Source organism: Nyctereutes procyonoides, unplaced genomic scaffold (assembly GCF_905146905.1).
Source record: "Nyctereutes procyonoides isolate TBG_1078 unplaced genomic scaffold, NYPRO_anot_genome, whole genome shotgun sequence".
NCBI lineage: Eukaryota > Metazoa > Chordata > Mammalia > Carnivora > Canidae > Nyctereutes > Nyctereutes procyonoides.
The window spans coordinates 25,694,093-25,720,913 of NW_026575036.1; the positions used below are offsets into that span (position 1 = coordinate 25,694,093).

A 26,821-nucleotide genomic window follows, 5' to 3' on the forward strand; every position below is an offset into this window, starting at 1 on the left:
AATCTCTGCAGTTCTTATATTTTCTGGGAAATTCTTGCATAATTTTGATGCCATCATATAGGGATAATATTGTACAACTCTTAGCATAGTTGTCCCACTGATTGCTTTTCACTTAACTTCTATACATCACTCTGTTTGCCTCATGGGTCTCACTACACTATCTTCTCAAAGATGAAATACCAGTAATTGTTTTCGTACTAGAAGTAAATGCCCCAAACAATGGGCTAGCCATGGTTTACTTCCTTCTCTTTAGGAAGCTACTACATTTCACATAATTTGAGAATAAACTTTTCCATTTCATTACACTTGTCACTTCATATGGACATGTATTAGTAGGAGAACTTGGAAGGATTAATTGATATTGGGAGTAAAATCAGACAGATGAGCATTAAACATCAACAGGATCTTCCAAGTCTGGTGCTAGTAAGAAGAAAATGATAAATGCTTTTTCCTGGAGTCTATCAGTGTTGGAGAATTGCCCAATTGTCAAGGTTTAGTGAAGGAGCTTCTCTTTCTGGAGGCTTCCCACTAGACAGATTCAATACTCAGTCTAAGCCAGGCTGGTCCTCCCAAGGGCCCTCACCATGGCTCCCTTCATTTCCTTGTTTCGAAAACTATAGATGATGGGGTTGCACATGGGGGTGATAATGGTGTAGAGGAGGGAGAAAGGCTTGTCTTTGTCAGGGCCATGTGTGCTGCGAGGGTTCATGTAAGAGAACATGGCAGAGGTGTAGAAAAAGATGACCACAGTCAGATGGGAGGCACAAGTAGAAAAGGTCTTCCCTCGACCTGAGGAGGAGGCTCTGCCAAGGATGGAGGCCAGGATGCGGGCATAGGAGATGACAATGAGCACCATGGGGCTGAGTAGCACCACGATGGCATCGGCAAAGATCATTCTCAGACTAAATTGGGGGTCTCCACAAGACAGCGCAATCACTATGGGGGCCTCACAGAAGAAGTTTTCTATGTGGTTGTCTCTACAGAAGGGATTCCGGAATGACATATACTCAAGAAAGATGCCATTGATCAGCCCAAAGAGCCAGGCAGTACTCACCAGCTTCACACAGACCTGCCGGCTCATGATCTGGGCATAGCTGAGTGGGTGGCAGATAGCAACATAACGGTCATAGGCCATAAAAGCCAAGAGGATGCACTCAGCCACACCCACACAGAAGACCAAGTACATCTGGGTCAAGCAAGAGGCAAAGGAGACACTGTGGTTCTTGACCACCAGGTGGATCAGCATCTGTGGGATAGTGGTGGTGATGAAGCAGACATCCAGGAAGGACAGGTGGCCAAGGAAGAAGTACATGGGGCTGTTGAGCCTGGGGTCTGTCCAGGTGATGAAGATGATGAGGCCATTCATGGCCATGGCAAGGCTGTAGAGGGCTAGGAAGAGGACAAAGAGTAGTGCCCGAGTGGAAGAGGAGCTCTGCTCAAAGCCCACAAGGATGAACTCTGTCACTGTGCTGCCATTCCTTAGGGCCACTGTCTTGGACCTGCTTGAGGAGGGAGGACAGGAAAGCACAGGTGAGATAGTCTGTAGGGAATGTAAGGTACTCACTTGAGCCCAGAGACCCAACTATAAAAGAACAATGAGCGGTGGCAAATGTTTTAGAACTTTAGGAATACATGTAATTGGCAATGTTGTGGGGAGTGAGGATACCAGGGTCACCACAGGCTGCATACATGGAATTGTAATATCAAAACTGAGGAGCGATAGTTATACTTTATTCTGATTTGGGCAGGCCTCAAATGAAGTACCACATCTGCCCCAGGGCTGTAAACACTGAAGGATTAGCCACTCTCCAAAATGTGTTCAGAGGTGCAAGGCTAAGATGGTTGGGCCTGGTACTCATGGCAAATGAGGAAAGGTTTAAGAAAGTGAGGAATGGAGTATTTGAGGGAACCGCATGCTGGCTGTTAGCTTATAGAAGATCATATTTGGGAGATGTTTACAGATGTATTTTCCTAGAGGAGAAAAAGTGCTCAGCCTTACTGTATGTATTTAAAATGACGAATGGGTTGAAGTTTCAGAGGAAACAATAACATTCTCCCCTTCAGCATTGCCCCTTAGGTGAGAATGATTTGCAAATCTCTGGAAACATCCATGCTTACCAGTCATCTACCATCTATCCAGACTCCCTCTCCCAGTGGTTGGTGCTGCTGCATCCACCACCCATGCTGTGCATGCAAGAGATGGGACCTAGTTCTGAGTTCTTGCATTATTCCTTAATGCGAGGCAGTTTCCTACAGAGGTTGGAACATAGGGCTATGCACCGTTGGGTGGAAAGGATGCAACCATTGCCATGAGACAAGGAAAGGTATGAGTGGGGCACAAATTCAGCATTTCTGGAATGGACCTTCAGAAAACTTGGATCTGTCCATTTGCTTCCAGGATAAGTCTTGTTCTTTTCCCATTATCAGAGAATGAGCGTTCAGAATTCTCATATTCTTTTCTCATTATTGCAACTTTTAGGAAGTCATTATGTTCATGTTTAATCTCTCTTGCACTTTTCATCTTGTCTCTGAGTTAGGATACCAGAGAGATCCCTTCCACTCTCAGATCCTTACGGAGGGTTAGTATAGCCTTCCGTTCTGCCAACCACTCTTCTTCGTTTTCTTTTCTCTCAGGCCTTCTCCCACACATTCTTACTCTACCCGTGTGTTAGTCTTTCCCCCTCCTTTTTGCACTTCCACTTCTCACTGTTTTCTTCTCCTTCTCCCTTTCTCATATTTGGTGTGGGTGTCTGCCATTCAGTGACCTCTGATTGGACACCCCTCTCTTCTCTGTGTCTCTAAATATTTCATGTTACCTATCTTAATTTTAGAGGAGACCTGCCCCGTTCCTGTCACTCCTTTCCACTTTGGAATCCCTCTAGGTGATTTCCTGATACCTCAAGGCAGTAGGCCATTCCCATCATCCGTACTTTGGGATGCTCCCCTAGAACTTGTACCTAGAACTCCTCTTCAGGGGCGAGAGAGGGCAGGGGGGTCCAAGAGCAATGTTTAACCTGAGAAGTGGCTTGGGATCATGGGACCAGTGGACTGTTGTGGCTGAGGTCAGAGTCTGGGCAAGGGAAGGCAGTGAGCTATGCTCCAGACAAGACTGGGACCTGTCCAGGAAGACACCGAAGCTCAATCTGAGAAGACTCTAGGATCCATAGTAGTATATAAATGCTTATTATGTTTCATTGTACCAGAAAGAATACCTGGCGATAAGTGGCATCTAGCCCTGGTAAATACTGGGGTTAATCAGCCAAGCATTTGTATAAATAAATAGGACAATGACTTGAAAATCACATCCTACCTCATTCTGTGAGTTGGCTGGTGATGATGTTTATCATTGAATCACTGCAGCAAATAATAGAGAAAATCTCATTGTGTCTGAAGAACTAGTCCACGGAGGATGGTCTGACCTGCTGGTCCACTCTGGAAGATAGTTGTGGTGGTACCATGTCAGTTCTTCGACATTCATAATGTAGATGATGAATGTTCACTCAAAAAATACTACTACATTGCATATGTACTGCACTTTAACTGTCACATATTCCACTTATTAATAAACATAGTTTTTCCCACTTTCATACTATATGTTTTGACCTTCTCAGGGCTTTTAATTCTATCCCAGGGCTGAGTTTTAGCACCTTGAGTAGAAAATCACACACTCTCTTGTCACTTGAAGAATCACCAGCAAGAAAATAATAAAAAAATCATATTCCTTTAGCTATAGACAATCCCTTATTATTATATAACATAAAACTTGTTCTTGGGGATCCCTGGGTGGCGCAGCGGTTTGGCGCCTGCCTTTGGCCCAGGGCGCGATTCTGGAGACCCGGGATCGAATCCCACGTCGGGCTCCCAGTGCATGGAGCCTGTTTCTCTCTCTGCCTCTCTCTCTCTCTCTCTCTCTCTCTCTCTCTCTGTGTTACTATCATAAATAAAAAAAACAAAAAAACAAAAAAAACTTGTTCTTGTAGTTTTCCAAAACAGAATTTTCTGAAACTAGAAATCAGAAATTGTTGCTAAGTGGTCTAAAACTAATGGTGAACCTCTAAAATATCATTTTGTTGGTGGTCTTAATAATGGCCATAGTAATATGTAAATTGATGTCTCTCTACTTTTAGAAATATTTGTGAGATTTTGCTTAAAAACCAGAAGAGGATTATGGGATTTCTTCTGCCAAGGGTGTGGATATAAAATAATTAACCATCCATGACCCCTGGGGTTTCTTGTTTAAAGAGTCTAGGGTATGTAACCTCATTTAAATTCATAATAATATATTAAATACTTCATATACGCCATGAGTTTTTATCGTAATTTAATTATTTAATTTAATCTAATCGAAGAACCTCTGGTAAGTTATGTTGGCAATGCAGTTGAGCAGAGTTTGGCAAGGAGAGAGGAATAGGGAGGAAGTTTTCAGCTGTGGGTCCAGATTGGCTTCAGAATGGTTAATTACATATACTGTTCTGATTCCTTTTAGAACTACTTGCAAGGAAGATATAACTTTTCAAAAATTCTAAGAGCCTCTCTTCAGGGCAGTGATTTGTGTTGGAGGTGCAGCCAATAGGATGGTGGAAGTAGGACTATTTATGTGTCTTACTCCTTATGACTTAATGGGGTAATCATAGACTTAATGGGGTAAGAGAATACAATGCTAGATACTGTTAAGGGTGGGTAGGTAAGGAATAAGTTCTTCCATATTCCCAATGTTTCCTTCCACATGGCTGAAACTGTGATAACATAACATTCTTGACCTTTCTCTTACTGAGTGGCTTACTGAATTGGTGTTTTTAGGAGAAACCAAGCATGAGTTTTCTATCCCTTTCCTCTCACTTTCCCCTTGGGAGTGAGTGGCCTTCTTCAGAGAAGACTCTATCCGTGGTTAGAGAGACTTTGTGGTTGTACAGTCCTGTCAGTTACAGGGCAATAGGTTTGTCTGTTTAACTCTGCTTCTGGATTAGGAAGCCCAATTGCTGGAATGTCTGCTTTGTTATAATAAAGGTGCTATTTAGCCTCTACCTGTAAACTGTCTCACTGCTCAGATGATTCAGAACTAGATGGGAAGAGCAGTGTTATTTGCTGGACACCTCAAAATCCCTAATGGTATTAGCAGTAGCATAATCACATATATGGAAATAAAATTCAAAGAAAGAAATGTGATAGAGCTTTGGTTAAAATGACAAGAAACCAAAAATAAAATAAAATAAAATAAAATAAAATAAAATAAAATAAAATGACAAGAAACCATGAGTGACAATGATATCTGAGATGATCCTGAGAGGGAAAGTTCTGCTGATATAAATATGCTGAATTCTTAAAGTGCAGCGCTGGTGAGTTAAGGGAGAGAAAAGTATATTCCATGATCACAGGAACACAAAGAACAAAGTCTTCTTTTTTAGACTAGACTGATGGGAAAATGTTACAAAAACATTCAAGTTTAGGACAAGCACAAATGGTAGTTAGAGGAACTTTCTGTCCCACAAGGGCTTTAAACAATGATACAAGTGCCTCAGGGTCTAGGTTCCTGGTCTGTAGGTTTTTGAGAATATTTCAATGAAAGTCCAGTATGTCACGTCTGGATTAGACTTGGTCCAGTAAAAAGACAGAGGACAGCCACCCAGCCTGAATAGTTATCAGTGTTCTCAGGAGGATCAATGATTCCTCCTCCTAACCTCCTTTCTTAGTTAATGGTATTATTTGAACCCTTAGTACTTTAAATCAGAAACAACAAAGTCACCTTGCACTCCCCTTTTTCTAACCCCCATATTATATTAAGTCCAGATAATCTCCCCCTTACTTTCCTACAGACACCCTGAAGTCCAGCCACAGCTCACATTCCCCCACAAACACCATAATTGTCTAGGCCTTCAAGTATCTGTATATGCTCTTCTGTCTTTCAGAAATTCACTCTTCATGCATTTTCTCTATTCAGCAAAATCTTGCCTTTACAAGACCAACCTCAAGTCCGCATTGCATAATTGAAGCCTTCTGCCACTCTTGCCCAGTTCTGCCCATCTGAAGTTTCACTTGTTCCTGCAGTTCTAGAGGAAACACTGATTACATGCTATTTAATCTCTGTCTTTCTATTATGAGCTCCATAACCACAGAGATTATGCATCCATATCTCTGGGAAGACTGCCTAGCACATAGCAGTCTTCAAATACATTTACTGAAAGAATAGTAGAATAAATGACCACCTGAATTCCAACTTTCTACATTATTTAATGTTGCCAGTGGCATCAACTTTAGAAATAAACTTCCATAAACCTGTTTTTTTTTTCTCTATAAAATGAGGGAAAACACATTTATCTGTATGGTTGTTTGAAGATTACCAGGAAATTTATTCATTCAATCAAAAATGTGTATGCATGTCCCAAGAAACAAAGAATCGAAATGGGCAGAAGACATGAACAGGAATTTCTCCAAAGAAGACATACATGGCCAACAAGCACATGAAAAAATGCTCCACATCGCTTGTCATCAGGTACATATAAGTCAAAACCACAATGAGATACTGCCTCACACCAGTGAGAATGGTGGAAATTAACAAGGCAGGAAACAACAAATATTGGACAGGATGTGGAGAAAGGGGAACCCTCTTGCACTGTTGGTGGGAATGCAAACTGGAAAACAGCGTGGAATTTCCTCAAGAAGTTAAAAATAGAGCTACCCTAGGAGCCATCAATTGCACTATTGGGTATTTACCACAAAGATACTAATGTAGTGAAATGTCAGAATGCCTGAGCCCCAATGTTCATAGCAGCAATGTCCACAATAGCCAAACTGTGGAAGGAGCCACGATGTCCTTTGATAGATGAATGGATAAAGAGTATGTGGTATAGGCCACCAGCAAGATGGCAGAGGAGTAGGGTCCTCATCTCACCTGTCCCCACCAATTTACCTAGATAACTTTCAAACCATCCTGAAAACCTACAAATTCGACCTGAGATTTAAAGAGAGCTACAGAGAGAAAGAGTTTTCGCTTCTAACATGGTAGGAAGGTGGAAAAAAATTAAAAAAAAAAAAAACAATCAAGCAGGGAGGGGCACCCTAAGGAGCTGAGCTAAAGCCCAGCGGGAAACCCTCTGAGACAGGAGAGCTCAGCCCCAGAGAAGCAGGAACTTTAAATATCCACACTGGATTCTTCCCAGACGGAAAGGCATTTAGCAGGGAAATCGAGCAGAATCGTAGGAGGGGGCAGTGGAGACTCCAGTCTCCTGGAGCCACTAACAGAAGTGCGCCGGGGTAGAGTGCACCGATCTCGGTAAAGGGCTGGAGCGTGCATCCAGTGGGGCCACGGAGAGAAGCCCGTGGGTCAGGCGGGGGCTCTGGGTGGAGGGGGCTGCATCCTGCTGCCTTTGGGGCCACAGCCCGGAGCGGGATTCCAGCAGCACAGGCCCCGGATCCCAGGGCTCCAGGTGGACACAGCCCAGGGTCCTGCGCTCCCCCCAGGACAGGTGGAGGCGGGGAGGGCACAGGACAACGAGGACGCTCCAGCCTCCGGGTGGCCCCCAAGCTAGATCAGCGCCCCGCCACCCTGAGAGCATCCAGGCCAGTGTGGACTGGGAGCTGTGGTAGTTTCCGCAGGAGCTGACTCCAGGGCTGGAGAGCTGGCCGCCGCCAGTGTTCTTGTTCCTCCTGGCGTCACCTGTGCCTGGAATGGAGCGGGGCTGCCAAGGAGCAGGGGCCTCACGGGGTAAACAGCTCCCACTGAGCCCAGCACCCAGCGGGGGGGGGGCATCTCCCCCAGGTGCACACACCTGAGAATCAGCACAGCAGGCCCCTCCCCCAAAAGACCAGCTGGAAGGACAGGGGAAGACCAAATGTTTGATCCAGCAGCGCTGGAAAGCTCCAGGTGAAATCAAGGGATTTACAGTATATAGAACTAGAGGATACTCCTTTGATTTTTTTTCTTCCTTTTTCCAGTATAACTCGTTTTTATACCAGACTGGAAGGGAAGGGAGAAGAAATGGGTAGGAAATATCAAAAAGGGAGACAGAACATGAAGACTCCTAACTCTGGGAAACGAACTAAGGGTGGTGGAAGGGGAGGAGGGCAGGGGGTGAGGGTGAATGGGTGATGGGCACTGAGGGGGGCACTTGATGGGATGAGCACTGGGTGTTATTCTGTATGTTGGCAAATTGAACACCAATAAAAATAAATTTATTATTAAAAAAAAGAAAAAAAAATTCCAATTTTTTTCTCTTTTCCCACCTTGACTATAATACTTTACCAGGTCTTCATTTTTAAGATTCTTCCTTTTTGACTTTCATATTTCTACAAATTACAGGTCCTAGATATATTTTCCACTCTAGAATCCCTTCAACATACTCAACTTAATTTTGGGAGATATACAAGATATGTTTTTTGTTTGTTTGTTTGTTTTGTGTTTTTTGTTTTCTCTGCCTCATTTTGTTCTACAATGGTGGAAGTTAATACCTTCTAAAACATGACCAGCATGCACCTGGAACCAACTGGTATAACGTGCTTGTTCATTCTGTGAGATTCCTCATTCCCATTCTGCCCCCCTGTTATCTCATTTATGTTTTGGTGGTCAATGTTTGTGGCCCTCTACAAGTATTTCTGGTTTATATAAATTTGGACTGAGCATCTTCTAACATACAGAACTTAATATACTCAGAACCAATAGGATCAGCTTCTAGGACCCCTCAGGTAGACTATATTCTCGCTCCACTACTACTTTGTCACCACCACCATCTCCCAGACCGTCCTCCTTTTTTTTTCTTCTCTTTTTTTCCCCCTCTGTACTTTTGATTTTTTCTCATTTCTTTTTTTCTCTTCTTCTTTGGGGTTCTTGGCCTTTTATTTTTTACTACTTTGTTTTAAAATTTGTTTTTCACTTTAGTGGTCCTTTTGTTTTATTTTGTTCTGATCTTTGTTTTCAATTTCTGGTCTCTGATGTCATCAGAATCATCTAGGGTGAAATTTACTTAAGTCATGGTTGATATTCTTTACTCAGCCTACTCATTCAGCCACTGTGCACTGAGCAAAATGACTAGAAGGAAGAACTCACCACAAAAGAAAGAATCAGAAACGTACTCTCTGCCACAGAGATACAGAACTCGGATTACAATTCAATGTCAGAAAGCCAATTCAGAAGCACAATAATAAAGCTACTGGTGGCTCTGGAAAAACACGCAAAGGAATCAAGAGACTTCATGACTGCAGAATTTAGATCTAATCAGGCCAAAATTAAAAATCAATTAAATCCCCTATGACCCAGCAATTGCACTGTTAGGGATTTACCCCAAAGATTCAGATGCAATGAAACGCCGGGACACCTGCACCCCGATGTTTCTAGCAGCCATGTCCACAATAGCCAAACTGTGGAAGGAGCCTCGGTGTCCATCGAAAGATGAATGGATAAAGAAGATGTGGTTTATGTATACAATGGAATATTACTCAGCCATTAGAAACAACAAATACCCACCATTTGCTTCCACGTGGATGGAACTGGAGGGTATTATGCTGAGTGAAGTAAGTCAATCGGAGAAGGACAAACAGTGTATGTTCTCATTCATTTGGGGAATATGAATAATAGTGAAAGGGAATATAAGGGAAGGGAGAAGAAATGTGTAGGAAATATCAGAAAGGGAGACAGAACATAAAGACTCCTAACTCTGGGAAATGAACTAGGGGTGGTGGAAGGGGAGGAGGGCGGGGGGTGGGGGTGAATGGGTGACGGGCACTGAGGGGGACACTTGACGGGATGAGCACTGGGTGTTATTCTGTATGTTGGTAAATTGAACACCAATAAAAATTAATTTATTAAAAAAATCAATTAAATAAGATGCAATCCAAACTGAAGGTCCTAAGGACAAGAATTAATGAGGTGGAAGAAAGTGAGTAACATAGAAGACAAGTTGATGGTAGGAAGGAAGCTGAGGAAAAAAGAGAAAAACAATGAAAAGACCATGAGGAAAGGTTAAAGGCAATGAATGATACCCTCAGAAGGAAAAATCTGTGGATAATTAGGGTTGCAGAGAGTGCCGAGGGGGCCAGAGGGCCAGAAAGTATATTTGAACAAATCATCGTTGAGAACTTCCCTAATTTGGGAAGTTCTTCCCAGGAGATAGAGAACTCCCCTCCTAAAATCAATAAAAACCGTTCAACACCTCGACAGTTAATAGTGAAACTTGCAAATTCCGAAGATAAAGAGAAAATCCTTAAAGCAGCAAGAGACAAGAGATCCCTAACTTGTATGGGGAGAAATATTAGATTAACAGCAAACCTCTCCAGAGAGACCTGGCAGGCCAGAAAGGGCTGGCAGGATATTCAGGGTCCTAAATGAGAAGAACATGCAGCCAAGAATACTCTCTCCAGCAAGGCTCTCATTCAGAATAGAAGGAGAGATAAAGAGCTTCCAAGATAGGCAGACACTGAAAGAATATGTGACTACCAAACCAGCTGTTGCAAGAAATACTAAGGGGGACCCTGTAAGAGAAAGAAGAATCTCAAAGAAATAATCCACAAAAACAGGGACTGAATAGGTATTACGATGACACTAAATTTGTATCTTTCAATAGTAACTCTGAAAGTGAATGGGCTTAATGATTCCATCAAAAGAGGCAGGCTTTCAGACTGGATAAAAAAGTAAGACCCATCTATTTGCTGTCTACAAGAGACTCATTTGAGACCTAAGGACACCTCCAGCCTGAAAATGAAAGGTTGGAGAACCATTTACCATTCAAATGGTCTTCAAAAGAAAGCAGGGGTAGCAATCCTCATATCAGATAAATTAAAGCTTATCCCAAGGACTGTAGTAAGAGATGAAGAGGGCCACTATATCATACTTAAAGGATCTATCAAACAAGAAGACCTAACAATCATGAATATTTATTCCCCTAATGTGGGAACTGCCAAGTATATCTATCAATTAATAACCAAAGTAAAGACATACTTAGGTAATAATACACTAATACTGGGAGACTTCAAATGGCACTTTCTGCAAATGACAGATCTTCTAAGCACAACATCTCCAAAGAAACAAGAGCTTTAAATGATATGCTGGACCAGATGGATACCACAGATATTTCCAGAACTTTGCATCTAAACACAACTGAATACACATTCTTCTCAGGTGCACATGGAACATTCTTCAGAATAGACCACATACTGGGTCACAAATCAGGTCTCAACTGATACCAAAAGATTGGGATTGTCGCCTGCATATTTTCAGACTACAATGCTTTGAAACTAGAACTCAATCACAAGAAGAAATTCAGAAGAAATTCAAATACGCGGAGGTTAAAGAGCATCCTGCTAAAAGATGAGAGTCAACCAGGAAATTAGAGAAGAATTAAAAAGATTCATGGAAACTAATGAGAATGAAGATACAACCATTCAAAATCTTTGGGATACAGCAAAAGCAGTCCTAAGAAGGAAATACACCGCAATACAAGCATCCCTCAAAAAACTGGAAAAAACTCAAATACACAAGCTAATCTTGCACCTAAGGGAACTAGGGAAAGAACAGCAAATAAAACCTACACCAGCAGAAGAAGAAAGTTAATAAAGATTTGAGCAGAACTCAATGAAATAGAGACCAGAAGAACTGTAGAAAAGATAAACAAAACAAGGAGTTGGTTCTTTGAAAGAATTAATAAGATACATAAACCACTAGCCAGCCTTATTAAAAAGAGAAAAGACTCAAATTAATAAAATCACGAATGAAAAAGGAATGATCACAACCAATACCAAGGAAATACAAATGATTTTAAAAATGAATTCTGAGCAGCTATACACCAATAAATTAGGCAGTCTAGAAGAAATGGACACATATCTAGAAAACCATAAATTACCAAAACTGGAACAAGAAGAAATAGAAAACCCAAACAGGTCAATAACCAGGGAGGAAATTGAAGCAGTCATCAAAAAACTCCCAAGAGTTTTTTGTCCAGGGCCATATGGCTTCCCAGGGGAATTCTATCAAACGTTTAAAGAAGAAAAAATATCTATTCTACTAAAGCTGTCCCAAAAGATAGGAAGGGATGAAATACTTCCAAACTCGTCCTATGAGGCCAGCATCACCTTAATTCCAAAACCAAAGACAGCACCAAAAAGAATTATAGGCCAATATTCCTGATGAACACAGATGCCAAAATTCTCTACAAGATACTGGCTAATAGGATCCAACAGTACATTAAGAAGATTATTTACCATGACCACCTGGGATTTATCTCCAGGATGCAAGGCTGGTTCAACACTCATCAAGCAATCAACGTGATAGATCATATCAACAAGAGAAAAAACAAGAACCATATGATCCTCTCAACAGATGCAAAGAAAGCATTTGACAAAATACAGCATCCATTCCTGATCAAAACTCTTCAGAGTGTAGGGATAGAGGGAACATTCCTCAGCACCTTAAAAGCCATCTACAAAAACCCCACGGCAAATATCATTCTCAATGGGGAAAGCCCGAGAGCCTTTCCCCTAAGATCAGGAACATGACAGAGATGTCCACTCTCCCTGCTCTTATTCAACATAGTACTGGAAGTCCTAGCCTCAGCAATCAGACAACTAAAAGAAATAAAAGGCTTCAAATTGGCACAGAAAAAGTCAAACTCTCCCTCTTCACAGATGACTTGATACTGTACGTAGAAAATGCAAAAAACTCCACCCCAAGATTGCTAGAACTCACACAGCCATCCAGCAATGTGGCAGGATACAAATCAATGCCCGGAGATCAGTGCCATTTCTATACACTAACAATGAAACTGAAGAAAGAGAAATGAAGGAGTCAATCCCATTTACTATTGCACCCCAAAGCATAAGATACCTAGGAGTAAACCTAACCAAAGAGGTAAAGGATCTATACTCTAAGAACTACAGCACTTCTGAAAGAAATTGAGGAAGACAGAAAGAAATGGAAAAATATTCCATGCTCTTGGATTGGAAGAATTATATTGTGAAAATTTCAATGCTACCCAGGGCAATTTACATGTGCAATGCAATCTCTATCAAAATACCATGGACTTTCTTCACAGTGTTGGAACAAATAATCTTAAGATTTGTGTGGAATCAGAGAAGACCCTGAATAGCCAGGGGCATATTGAAAAATAAAACCAGAGCCAGGGGCATCAAAATGCCGGATTTCAAGTTGTACTCCAAAGCTGTGATCATCAAGTCGGTGTGGTACTGGCACAAAAACAGACACATAAATCAATGAAACAGAATAGAGAACCCAGAAATGGGCCCTTAACTCTATGGTCAACTAACATTTGACAAAGTAGGAAAGACGATCCACTGGAAAAAAGCACAGTCTTTTCAATAAATGGTGCTGGGAACATTGGACATCCACCTGCAGAAGAATGAAACTAGACCATTCTCTGACACCACACACAAAGATAAACTCAAAATGGATGAAAGAGCTAAATGTGAGACAAGATTCCATCAAAATCCTAGAGGAGAACACAGGCAACACCCTTTTTGAACTTGGCCACAGCAACTTCTTGCAAGATACATCTCTGAAGGCAAGGGAAACAAAAGTAAAAATGAACTATTGGGACTTCATCAAGATGAAACGCTTCTTCATAGCAAAAGAAACAGTCAACAAAACTAAAAGACAACCTACAGAATGGGAGAAGATATTTGCAAATGACATTATCAGAGAAAGGGCTAGTATCCAAGATCTAGAAAGAACTTATTAATCTCAACACCCAAGAAACAAACAATCCAATCATGAAATGGGCAAAAGACATGAACAGAAATTTCACAGAGGAAGACATCCACATGGCCAACAAGCAGAGGAGAAAATGCTCCACATCACTTGTCATCAGGGAAATACAAACCAAAACCACAATGAGACCTCACACCAGTGAGAATGGGGAAAATTAACAAGACAGGAAACCACAAATGTTGGAGAGGATGTGGAGAAAGGGCAACCCTCTTTCACTGTTGGTGTGAACTGGTGCAGCCACACTGGAAAACTGTGTGGAGGTTCCTCAAAGTGTTAAACATAGAACTGCCCTATGACCCAGGAATTGCACTCCTGGGGATTTACGCCAGAGATACAGATGCAGTGAATCGCCAGGATACCTTCACCCCGATGTTTATAGCAGCAATGTCCACAATAGCCCAACTGTGGAAGGAGCCTCGGTGTCCATCAAAAGATGAATGGATAAAGAAGATGTGGTCTATGTATACAATGGAATATTATTCAGCCATTAGAGATGACAAATACCCACCATTTGCTTCAACATGGATGGAACTGGAGGGTATTATGCTGAGTGAAATAAGTCAATCGGAGAAGGACAAACATTATATGGTTTCATTCATTCGGGGAATATAAAAAATAGTGAAAGGGATTATAGGGTAAAGGAGAGAAAATAAGTGGGAAATATCAGTGAGGGAGACAGAACATGAGGGACTCCTAACTCTGGGAGATGAACAAGGGGTAGTGTAAGGGGAGGTGGGAGGAGGGATGGGGTGACTGGGTGACAGGCACTGAGGGGGGCACTTGACCGGATGAGCACTGAGTGTTATATGTTGGAAAATGAAACTCCAACAAAAAATACAAAAAAATAATAAAACCGGTCAAAATAACCATTTAGGGCTCCAGGATCCAGGGTCAGATTTTGAGGTCTGGTCTACCACCCTTTTCCCAGTCGTTACCTTAGGGAAAGCCAAATGTATCAGGATAAATCAGAGCTGATCCTGGGCCTTGTGTTTACCACTCTGCCTACCCCTCACTCCTACTCCCCTGGACTTTTTGGAGTTTGTGACACTAATTTGGAATGGATGGTGTTCTCTTGAGAGCAAGTGAGATTGTAGAGTTAAATCCCAGCTATACATTTTTCTAACATAGCTCTAAGGTCCTTGTTGCTGTTTGTGATAACTGATAGATAACTCATTGGAAACATGTGCATACATTTATATTCAGATGAAATTATGGTTTGCACTGTCTATTAAATATCTCAATTAATTTTCAAAAAAAATATCTCTTGACAGAGAGAAAGCATTCTTTTTTTCCTTTTGGATTTGGAAAAATGTGGATTAAAAACATAATGGGATACTCTGAAAATTAGTCAACATAGAGGGAGTCAGAGTCAAAGGATGAAAAGAGAAACAAAGAGGAAACAAAAAGTCATGGTGGCAACTTTTGTACATTGAACACAGATACACTCAAGATCTTACTCTGGACTTTTATATTACATAAACCAATACATATATTTATTGCGTAAAAAAGTATGTGGTATAAATATACAATGGAATATTACTCAGCCATCAGAAAAGATGAATACCCACCATTTGCTTTGATGTGGATGTAACTGGAGGGTATTATGCTGAGTGGAATACATCAATCAACATGTGGTTTCACTCATGTGTGGAAGGAAAGAAATAGTGAAAGGGATTATAAGGGAAAGGAGGGGAACTGAGTGGGAAAAATTAGAGAGGGAGACAAACCATGACAGACCCCCAACTCTGGGAAACAAACAAAAGTTTGTGGAAGTGCCGGGGGGTGGGGGGGATGGATGGAGTAACTGTGTGATCAATACTGAGAAGAGAACTAGATGGGATGAGCCCTGGGTGTTATACTATATGTGGGCAAAATGAATTTAAATAAAATAATGTAAAAAATGTGAGTGTATGTAAACATGTATATATGTAAATCACACAGAACAGTATTTGTACTAGGGAAAGTGCTCAACAAATCTAAAGTCTTCTCTTCCAGGTCTCTGGATAAATAAAAAATATTAGTAAGGCACTTACAGTTTTAAATGTCAGTAATGCTCCAAATGCCTGAAGCCTTTTAAACACTGAATCTGCAAATTAAAAATGTATAAATGTATTTCTAAGCATTGTTACGTTCTGGCAGAGCATGCAGTACAGTTGAAGGTAGATATATTTCACAGTTTAACTGTACTATGATATAGTTAAGAGCTCCACTAGGGCTTCAATAAAATATGTGATATCTCAGAATAATACAATAATGAAATACTCAGGCAAAATATGTATAGCAAGAAAAAAATATCAGGTTCAAGAAAAAATATCTGCTAATGACTGAGAGATTCAGAGGTGGTTCTTGGACAAGTGCATTTGTATAAAAGAAAACGTGGCCAATCTAAACAGGAACATGGATTAAGCCTAGAAAGTATGAAACCGGGATCCCTGGGTGGCGCAGCGGTTTAGCGCCTGCCTTTGGCCCAGGGCACGGTCCTGGAGACCCAGGATCGAATCCCACGTCGGGCTCCCGGTGCATGGAGCCTGCTTCTCCCTCTGCCTGTGTCTCTGCCTCTCTCTCTCTCTGTGACTATCATAAATAAATAAAAAAAAATAAAAAAAGAAAGAAAGTCTGAAACCAAATGAAATTATACCTAATCTTTGAAGAAGATTTTAGGAAAAAGAATGTGCCCCTAAAGAGGTGTTCTTTTAGTAAATGGAATTATTACTAGATATGTGATTATGGTGATACAAAGGATAGATTCAGTGATGAAAACCAGTTTCTCATCAATATTTAATAAAAAGGTTGAAATTCCTGTCCCCACTTGGACAATACACATAAATATTAGAGGCACCAAACTCTATACTGGCCGATACCCAATAAATTTGAAATCAAATTTATAAAATAAAAAATGTTAACTCATTGGGGCTTCTTTGGAAATTGAGTGAAGATTTCCATTGCTTCTCAAGACTGAGAGCTAAGACCCAGGCTGAAAAATCTCCTAATAAAATTAGATGAACAGGCAGCCTTCAGGAAGAAGGCAATGGCATCCACCCTCCTGATTCCAGCTCAGACAAGGTAAGGTTCACTGTAAAGGGGGTAATCAATTTCTAACTAACAGGGACAATGATGATTTAGAAATCAGATTTGAGGGGATCCCTGGGTGGCTCAGCAGTTTAGTGCCTGCCTTTGGCCCGTGGCTCGATCCTGGAGTCCCGGGATCCAGTCTCAGGTGGGACTCCCGGCATGGAGCCTGCTTCTCCCTTCTCCTGTCTCTGCCTCTCTCTCTCTCTCTCTCTCTCTCTCTCTCTCTGTCTATCATAAATAAATAAATAAATCTTTAAAAAAAAAGAAATCAGATTTGAAAAAGCCAAAGGAGGCTTATTAATCTTTCAAAGATATAGACATGATGAAAACCTCTAGAAAGGAATGAGGGTGAACCCTGGATTTGGCCTTGCTAAAAGAGAATGGCAACCAGGATCTATAGAGCTCTTTGTTAGTGAGACATCCACAACCAGAGATCAGGAAGATGCACAACTTAAAGTCGTTTGGAAGATTTTGCTACCTATCTGCAGAGGGACCAAGTAGTTGTATCTAGCTAGGTGGGATCTCACATCAGAAATATTGGAGACAGTAAACTACAGTGAGCCTGTTCACCAGGAGCAAAAAGTGTAATTAGAAAGACCTTGTAAGACAGAACCATTGTCTGCCAGGCCTTACTCTGCATCCTACTGCATCAGCTCCATCATTAGAAAATAGAAACAAATCCTTACATGGCCAGAAAGATATCCTTGGTTTTCCTTCTGAATTTACACATTATTTGGGAATGCCGGTAATTGTGGCAGTTTTGAAGATTTTCAGATTTGAGAGGTAACTTTGGAATGCCATGATTTTCACTAACACATGTATATGAACTTTGAGGAATTTAGGAATAAAATTAGAAGGCAACGGTAACAGATTTTTGCCATGGAGGACCTAACAATGTTGTGTAGACCAAAGCATATGGATCCATGGTTGAGAAGGCATGTGGAAGACAGATGTAAGTGATTTCTAAGGACAACCAATCATCACTGAGAGTCCCTGGGGGCTTCTTCTGCTGGCAACTCTGTTACAACTTAGCAACCCATGTCAATGTCTAACAAACTCACTGCAGAAGTGTTTCTATAGACCTACCATTTCCCCTCTTTTCTATTTTAAGTCCATTCCAATATCTCTTTTTCTTAAGTGAGATGGACACTGAGTAGTCTCTTTGCTCCTCACTGGGTGTGGTCATTACTGGCCCACAACAGAGATTTAGCCCATTGAGGTAAATTGTAGAAATGTTCTAAATTCTCTCATTGTTTTTTAGTCTTCTGCCTTCTTTTTGCTTCAGCTACCTCTTTGCTCCTGGATACACTTCTATCTCTCCCTATATCTCTGAACCTGAGGCTCTCTGGAGTGCCTGCAGTCCGTGACAATGACCTGGCCTGGCCAACACATGTTATACATGTGCCAATGCTGAGCATGGCAGGTGTTTGTGATGGGCTAGATTCCTGTGATGTGCAAAAGGTAAATGTAGGTTACATGCTCTCCCAGAAGGTCCTTCCTATTGATCTGAACTAATGGGAGACACCATAAATAATGGAATTACCAAAAATAACCTCAATTTCATATCATAGCTGAAGTTCTAACTCCATATGTTGCCTGTCTCCATCCCATAGGACTTGCTCTCCCTTGGCCTTCTCCATTCACTATCTGAGCCCTAATGTGAACTTACTGTCCCATTAGAACCTATAGTGAAACCAGACTACACGTACTGCTCTTTTCCCTTAATGCAGTCACCTGCCATATGGAAACTTAAAAACAACCAAAAAACCAAGGGAAAGAGAGAGGAAATGATATGCAAAGGTATGCCTAATGATCTTCCCTGAATGTTGAGGGCCTGTGTATATGTCCAAAGAGGGATGAATAAGAAATTGAAGAGGAGACTTTAGTAATCAAGAATTATTCAACATGGGAAGAGTAGGTAATTTCAGCTGTTCTGTGGTATTAGTGAATCTCAGTTAATTTGCATTTTAAATTTCGAGAAAGAAATCTGGAATGACTCTAAGGACCTTAGGGAAGAAAGAGAGAAAAAGTGAGAGATCGTGAGAGAGAGGAGGGAGAGAAATATGTACTGATAGAATAGAAAAGAAAAAAAGCTGAAGTCAGAAGGATTCCTAGACTAAAAAATGGATGATTTTAAAAGGTGGATACTTACATATTTAGACATCACAAATATCTGGAACCTGGTATCTCACCTTATAGGGAAGCAGTGAGGGTAAGGGGCTAAGGACAGGAACTTTAGAGGCAAGCATACCTGAAATTCAATCTTGGCATTGTCACTTATAATGTGCAGTTGGCTAGCTGAGTCACAAGTTTTTTCTCCTATAAAATAAGGATTAGCTAAAATAACATGTAATTAGAGGTTGCCATATATTGCACATTAAAAAACATTAGATGTGATCTCTATTTCTTCTCCCTCTCTCTGTGGTTTCACTTCACATGTGCAAGGACTACTGTAAACATCTGGCCAACTTCTCACATGCAGAAACCATGAGAAAGAGGAGGATCTCCTTATTCCTAATGGTTCCTGCCTCTCTCTGTCAGGAGGATCTTTCCATCTGACTCAGTTTTAACCCCCAAATATTTGAGTCCCATTTACTCTTAATCCGGCTTACAGAAACATTGCAAAAACATCAGCCTCAAGCTCTGGAGCACAGTCACTAAGAGAGGATCATCCTTGAATCACTTATCAGCCTCTCTTTCTCCAGGGAACAAGAAAGCAAAATACCAGGTAATACCAACATGCACAGACACCAAGCGGAAGGGTTGAGAGAAGGAAGAAATGAGAAAAAGTAGTCCTAGACATAGTGGAGACATCCCACCCACACTAAACAAGAAAGGAAAAAAGTTAAAGCCCAAGAGAGAACTGGAGAGAGACTGCAATAGAGAGAAGGAACTAGGAAAAGTTTTCACATGTCATAAAACGGTGTATATGTGGAAAAGTTAGGAACAGGTGGCCCTGCAGGGAAAGGACAGAGAGAAGCTCATCAGGAGACAGAGAACTAAGGACCCAAATCATGGCACAGAATAAATGAGGAGAAAAGCCAAAGGTGGAAAAAGAGACTGAGAGGGTGACTAGGCAGGCTAGGCATAGCTCCCTGGTCATTTGGAATCAGAATCAAATAGCCAGGTATTTGATTTCATTTCCAGAACTCCCTCAAGTTCTGGAAATGAAAGACTGACCTTTTGGATTGTCTCCCTCTCTGGATCAGTTAGAGATGGGTCTTTGCAAATCAGACTGGCCCCACCAAGCACATGCAAGGCATGTGCCCCTCATCCAGAGGCATGAGCACTGCTGGGCAGACTCTGAGAGCCTGATGGAAACTCAAAGGGGTGATTCAGAGAACAGAGTAGTTGGGAGAGAATTAGAAAAGCAGAGACAGAGGCAGGCAACTAGAGAGGGAGAAATGGACAAGCTGGAGGTTAATGGAGTCTCCTTTATGGCCTCCGTGTGCAGACCCTTGGTGGCATCTGAACACAGGTGGTCACTGAGGGAACCAGGGGGATTAATCTCTGAAGGATGCCATCCAAGTCAGGGTCAGCTTTCACTGCAGAAGTGAGCACGTTCACTGACCTTCTCCATGGGCTTTGGTAAATGAAGGCGATGACATTGGCTGTGCTGATCTCAGGCCCGAAGAGGGATCCACAGTCACAGAGTGAGGGTGCAGTGAATGTTGCTCCAAACCAGAAGCTTGTTTACAGGGCAAGGAGTATATGCACACAGGCAGGTGTGAGATTCTAACCGGTTACTGTGAGGAGCCAAGTGTCATAAGGCCGATAACTAACTTTGTGAGGTATTACCATTCTAACTGGATCTCCAGGGATAGTCTCATACCAGTTCACTCCAATGCTCCCTTGTGAGGCTATGTCCATGGCAGGTGGCCTGGTGTATAGAATAGTCTCATGTTTTCCCACGAAAGTTCTGGTCCATTGACCTGATCATATGATAGACAAAGTGGCCCAGAAGTATCATTATCCCCATGTCCTCAGCTTCAAATCCTGAAGCCTTTTAACTCTAGTCTATCAATTTTATTTTGAAATAATTTTCTAGCCAGGGTTTCTGATGATGTAGGCAGCGCTCCCTGTGTCCCCAGTGAAATACTTTTTCATACCATTATGCTGCATTCAACACAATAATAAACATTGGGTGAGTACCCACTCTGCTCCAGTCAACTTTTTAAATGATGTCAATAGGGTGGTAAACACACAGTCACATGCTCCCCTTGATAACATGCTCCCCCCCTAACCAGCATCCTCTACCACTCCCTGATCACACTTCCTTTCTTCAGATCTGAAGAACTTTTTTTCTCCTTATCCACCCACTGCTCTTCTAAGATCCAGCCTTCTCAGCACTGAATTAGATTCTGCAAAACCTAAGAAAACTGCAGTCATCCTCACATCCCCTCAATCTCTAATGCTCTTTTATGTACTCCTGGAGGGCCTGGACTCCTATAAAGTTGAAGTTTCTGATGCTGTTGTCCTGACTCATTCTAAATACGCAGATTGCTTCTTCTCTGAACTCCACCATATACCTCCACCACCATTTTCAAATTAACACCTAATTCAGGGGCACATGAGGGGCTCAGTGGCTGAGTGTGTGGAATTGTGAAACCTCCAGCTTTGCTTTTCTTTTTCAAGATTGCTTTTGCTATTTGGGGTCTTTGGTGGTTCCACATGATTTTTAGGATTTTTAAAATCTACTTCTCTGAAAAATGCTGTTGGTATTTTGATAGGGATTGCATGAAATGTGTAGATTGCTTTGTGCAGAATGGACATTTTATTGATATTTGTTCTTTCAATTCATGAGCATGGAATGTCTATTTCTTTGCGTCTTCATTTTTATGAAGTATTCCTAAGCTAATCACTTAGCTTTATGATTAAAAGTGTGTTATGTTTCTTTCATTTCATCACCCATGAAAATAATATTTTTCCTTTACTTTTTTATTTATCCAAGCAGATTTAATGTCATAAAATTTTTCATAGGATTATCTTAGAATTTCGGAAGCTTGTGTTATTAGTCTATTGCTATGTAACAAATTGCCACAAATTCAGGGACTCAAAACAAGACAAATATATTATCTTTCAGTTTCCTTGGGTCAGGAGTCTGGGTATGGTTAGCTGGGTATTCTGCTCAGGGTCCCACCAGGTTGACATCAAACTGTCAGCCAGGCTGTGATTTTCATCTGAGGCTTGGGATCCTCTCCCAAGCTCACTGGTTGTTGGTAAAAGCCATTTCTATGCAGTTGTACCACTGAGGTACCTACCTCCTTCCTGGCTGTTAGTCAGGCATTGCTGTCAGTTTCTGAAGGCTGCCCATAGGTCCTGGCCACATGGCCACCACAGGCAGTTCACAATGTTGATGCATGCTCTTTTCCAGTCCTGCTAGAGTGTTATCTTTGACTTCCAGCTCCTCTCTAGTCCACTACAGTGGAGTTTTTTATAAGATAATTTTAAATTTTGACTTTTATTGTTGAGAAGACAGCTGTCAATCTAATTGTGTTTCTTTTGTGTCTTTTGTTGTTTTTAAAAAGATTTTATTTATTTATTCATAAGAGAGAGAGAGACAAAGACAGAGACAGAGACATGGGCAGAGGGAGAAGCAGGATACATGCAGGCAGCCTGATGTGGGCCTCCATCTCAGGACTCCGGGATCATGACCTGAGCCAAAGGCAGATGCTTAACTGCTGAGACATCCAGGTATCCTTAATTCTGCTTCTTTTGAAAGGAATTTTTCTTTTCTTCAGGCAGCTGTTAAATTTTCCCTCTTTGTCTCTTTTTCAGGAGTTCTAATGGTGTGCCCATGTGTGTATTTCTTTTTATAAATGATATACATTGGGTGCACTTAGGGCCTCTTTAACCCGTGAAGTGATGTCCTTCAGTTTAGGAAAAATCTTGGAAAAAAGATTTCCAAGATCTTCAGATTTGGCAAAATATCTCTTCAGATATTGTATTTGCTCTATCCATTCTTTCCTTCATCTTCTTTATGACATATCTCCCACTTTACTAACCCTCTTATCAGCTCTTCCTAGATATGCTCAAATGCAGATCTCCCCATTCCTTTTTAGTTAGTGCTTTAGTGACATCACGTGGATGTTTTAAAACATTTTTGACAGGTTTTGTTGTTCTTAGTGATGTAGTTGGTCTAAATTACATTGGTCCCTCAATATCAGAAACAGAAGGCCTCTTATAACTCATTCGGTAACATCTGTAATTTTGTGCTTTCATTCTTTTTTTTTTGTATATTTTTTATTGGAGTTTGATATGCCAACATATAGGCTAACACCCAGTGCTCATCCCGTCAAGTGCCCCCCCGTAACCATCACCCAGTCACCCCAAACCCCTGCCTACCTCCCTTTCAACCACCCCTTGTTCATTTCCCAGAGTTTGGTGTCTCTCATGTTTTGTCATCCTTACTGATGTTTTCACTCATTCCCCACTTATTCCCTTTCACTAATTTTTATATTCCCCAAATGAATGAAACCATATAATGTTTGTCCTTCTCCAATTGACTTATTTCACTCAGCATAATACCCTCCAGTTCCATCCAAGTTGAAGCAAATGGTGGATATTCGTTGTTTCTAATGGCTGAGTAATATTCCATTGTTTTTTTTTTAATATTCCATTGTATATGTAGACCACATCTCCTTTATCCATTCATCTTTTTTTTTAGAGTTTTATTTTATTTTTTTATTTTTTTTTTATTATTTACTTATGACAGTCACAGAGAGAGAGAGAGAGAGAGGCAGAGACACAGGCAGAGGGAGAAGCAGGCTCCATGCACCGGGAGCCCGACATGGGATTCGATCCCGGGTCTCCAGGATCGCGCCCCGGGCCAAAGACAGGCGCCAAACCGCTGCGCCACCCAGGGATCCCATCCATTCATCTTTTGATGGACACTGAGGCTCTTTCCAGAGTTTGGCTATTGTGGACATTGCTGCTATAAACATCAGGGCACAGGTCTCCCGGCATTTCACTGCATCTTTATCTTGGTGGTAAATACCCAGTAGTGCAATTGCTGTGTCGTAGGGCAGTTCTATGTTTAACTCTTTGAGGAACCTCCACACAGTTTTCCAGAGTGGTTGCACCATTTCACATTCCCACCAAGAGTCCAAGGGGGTTCCCCTTTCTCCACATCCTCTCCAACATTTGTTGTTTCCTGTCTTGTTAATTTTCCCCATTCTCACTGGTGTGAGGTAGTGTCTCATTGTGGTTTTGATCTGTATTTCCCTGATGGCAAGTGATGCGGAGCATTTTCTTATGTGCTTGTTGGCCATGTGGATGTCTTCCTCTGTGAAATTTCTGTTCAAGTCTTTTGCCCATTTCATGATTGGATTGTTTGTTTCTTTGGTGTTGAGATTAATAAGTTCTTCCTAGATCTTGGATACTAGCCCTTTCTCTGATAATGTCATTTGCAAATATCTACTCCCATTCTATAGGTTGTCTTTTAGTTTTGTTGACTGTTTCTTTGGCTGTGCAGAAGCTTTTTATCTTGATGAAGTCCCAATAATTCATTTTTACTTTTGTTTCCTTGCCTTCATAGATGTATCTTGCAAGAAGCTGCTGTGGCCAAGTTCAAAAAGGGTGTTACCTGTGTTCTCCTCTAGGATTTTGATGGATTCCTGTATCACATGTAGATCTTTCATTCATTTTGAGTTTATCTTTGTGTATGGTGTAAGAGAATGGTCTAGTTTCATTCTTCTGCATGTGGCTGTCCAATGTTCCCAGCACCATTTATTGAAGAGACTGTCCTTTTTCCAGTGGATCGTCTTTCCTGCTTTGTCAAATATTAGTTGACCATAGAGTTGAGGGCCCATTTCTAGATTCTCTATTCTGTTCCATTGCTCTGTTTGTCTCTTTTTGTGTCAGTACCACAGTGTCTTGATGATCACAGCTTTGGAGTACAACTTGAAATCTGGCATTTTGATGCCCCTGGCTCTGGTTTCATTTTTCAATATGCCCCTGGCTATTTGGGGTCTTTTCTGATTCCACACAAATCTTAAGATGATTTGTTCCAACACTGTGAAGAAAGTCCTTGGTATTTTGATAGGGATTGCATTGAATATGTGAATTGCCCTGGGTAGCATTGACATTTTCATAATATTAATTCTTCCAATCTAAGAGCATGGAATATTTTTCCATTTCTTTCTGTCTTCCTCAATTTCTTTCAGAAGTGCTGTAGTTCTTAGGGTATAGATCCTTTACCTCTTTGGTTAGGTTTACTCCTAGGTATATTATGCTTTGGGGTGCAATTGTAAATGGGATTGACTCCTTAATTTCTCTTTATTCAGTCTCATTGTTAGTGTATAGAAGTCCCACTGATTTCTGGGCATTAATTTTGGATCCTGCCACACTGCCGAATTGCTATATGAGTTCTAGCAACCTTGGGGTAGCGTCTTTTGGGTGTTATATGTACAGTATCATGTCATCTGCAAAGAGAGAGATTTTGAGTTCTGTGCTTTCATTCTTAATATTGTTTAAGTATGTTTATTTTTTATCAGTCATGCGACAGACCTGAAAAACTACTAATTCTAACAATTTAATCAATCTTTAGATTTGTTTGAATCAATATATTATATGCATTTTATCCATCTATATTCTTTGCACAGTCTATTATTCTGTGATTCAATTGGTAGCCTAATTTATTACTTTTTAACACTTTTTTTCCTAATAAGAGAACATTGCTCTAAGTATATCCCACAAAATTATAATTAGTTCCAATACTAATTTTGGGTTTGTAAAATTTTCCAATTAGTATCATAATCATTCTGTTGTTGAAACCCTGACATGAGCTATCAGTTAAAAGGAACTGACGTAAATAGGCACTTAGTGGGAAATTTTGTTAGGCATTAGACTAACAAATGCTTTAATGCTTGCTATATCTGTGGTTTCAGATGTTCACATTTCTTTTCATGTCCTTGTTTTTCTCTCCTTTGCTATCCTTTTTGGTTTCCCTTTAGGCTCTTTAAATAGGGTCTGAGCATTGCAGTTCTTTCAGCTGTGATCTTTTAAAGTTTCCATCATATTGATGTGGTGGTTAGGTAAAGGGGAGCAGAAGCATTCCATAGTCCTATGATTAGGTCTTCCAGTGTGCCTGTACCCGTGGGCTGTAACACTCAATGGTCTTTCTCAGTGCTGTGTGTGTGTGTCTCTGTGTCTGTGTCTCATGAATCCTTCCCTAGATTCGTTAGGATCTCATAAGATAGTTTTCCTTGAGGCCAGACAGTGCTCTCTGGGCTTCTTTCTAAAGGTTAGCTTGTCCCTTCTCCCTGCTGATCACAAGGGGATTTTTTCCTAATCTTCATCATGAGAATCTGGTGAAGTTGCTGGAAGTAAAACTCATGAATCTATGAGGGTTCCACGAAGGGCAGGCCCTTCGGAGTTTTTATCTCTGAAGTTAGCCCATTCCCAGTCTCCAATAAGTAGTCAATGCCCCTCTAAGTATTCTGACCAGTCTCCAGTTACAGTTTCTACTCCCAGAAAGCTGTCATTTTCTGGGTTCACCTGTCTCCCAGTTTTTGGGGTGGTGCTTTCCCCTGTGCCTTTAATTCTCTGATAGATCTAAGAAGTGTTGTTGACGTTCCCTTGGTTTACCCTTGGTTTTTGGTGACGGCGGAATTGACAATGTCCAAGCTCTTTACTCTTTCCATGTTGGACCAGACTTCTATTCCTTCTTTGGTAAGTGGGAGAATTAGAATTCTGTTTCTTAATTTCCAACCATATGGGTTTCCTTCTAGTTAACTTTTTGATATTGATTTCTAACTTAAGTGCCTTATCGTCAGAGAACTTGGTCTGTGTGACTTCATATCATTGACATGATTTGAGATTTGCTCTATGGACTAGTATATGTTCTATTTTGAGATATTTTCAATTTGTGTTGGTAATATGTGCCTGCTACCTTTACTAGGTTACTGTGCTGGGGGGAAATGGTTGGTATACTTAAATAGGAATAATGAAGTGCTTACAAGGATGTGGGAGGGTTAAGAGGAATCAAAAAGGGATGGTGAAGCATCCTGGCCTCTTAAGAGAAATGAATTGTCACCACCT

The 26,821-nt window shown here is 41.1% G+C and overlaps 1 protein-coding gene across 1 annotated transcript; it reads right to left on the bottom strand.

Annotated features, from left to right (window-relative positions):
- Positions 1–550: 550 nt before the first annotated feature.
- Positions 551–26,424, bottom strand: LOC129505518 (olfactory receptor 10AD1-like). Its single transcript, XM_055318530.1, has 2 exons — positions 26,369–26,424; positions 551–1,499 (listed from the first exon to the last, which is right to left on the bottom strand). Exons 1-2 carry the CDS (start codon positions 26,422–26,424, stop codon positions 551–553), a joined length of 1,005 nt encoding a protein of 334 aa, XP_055174505.1.
- Between the last annotated feature and the right edge of the window lie 397 nt (positions 26,425–26,821).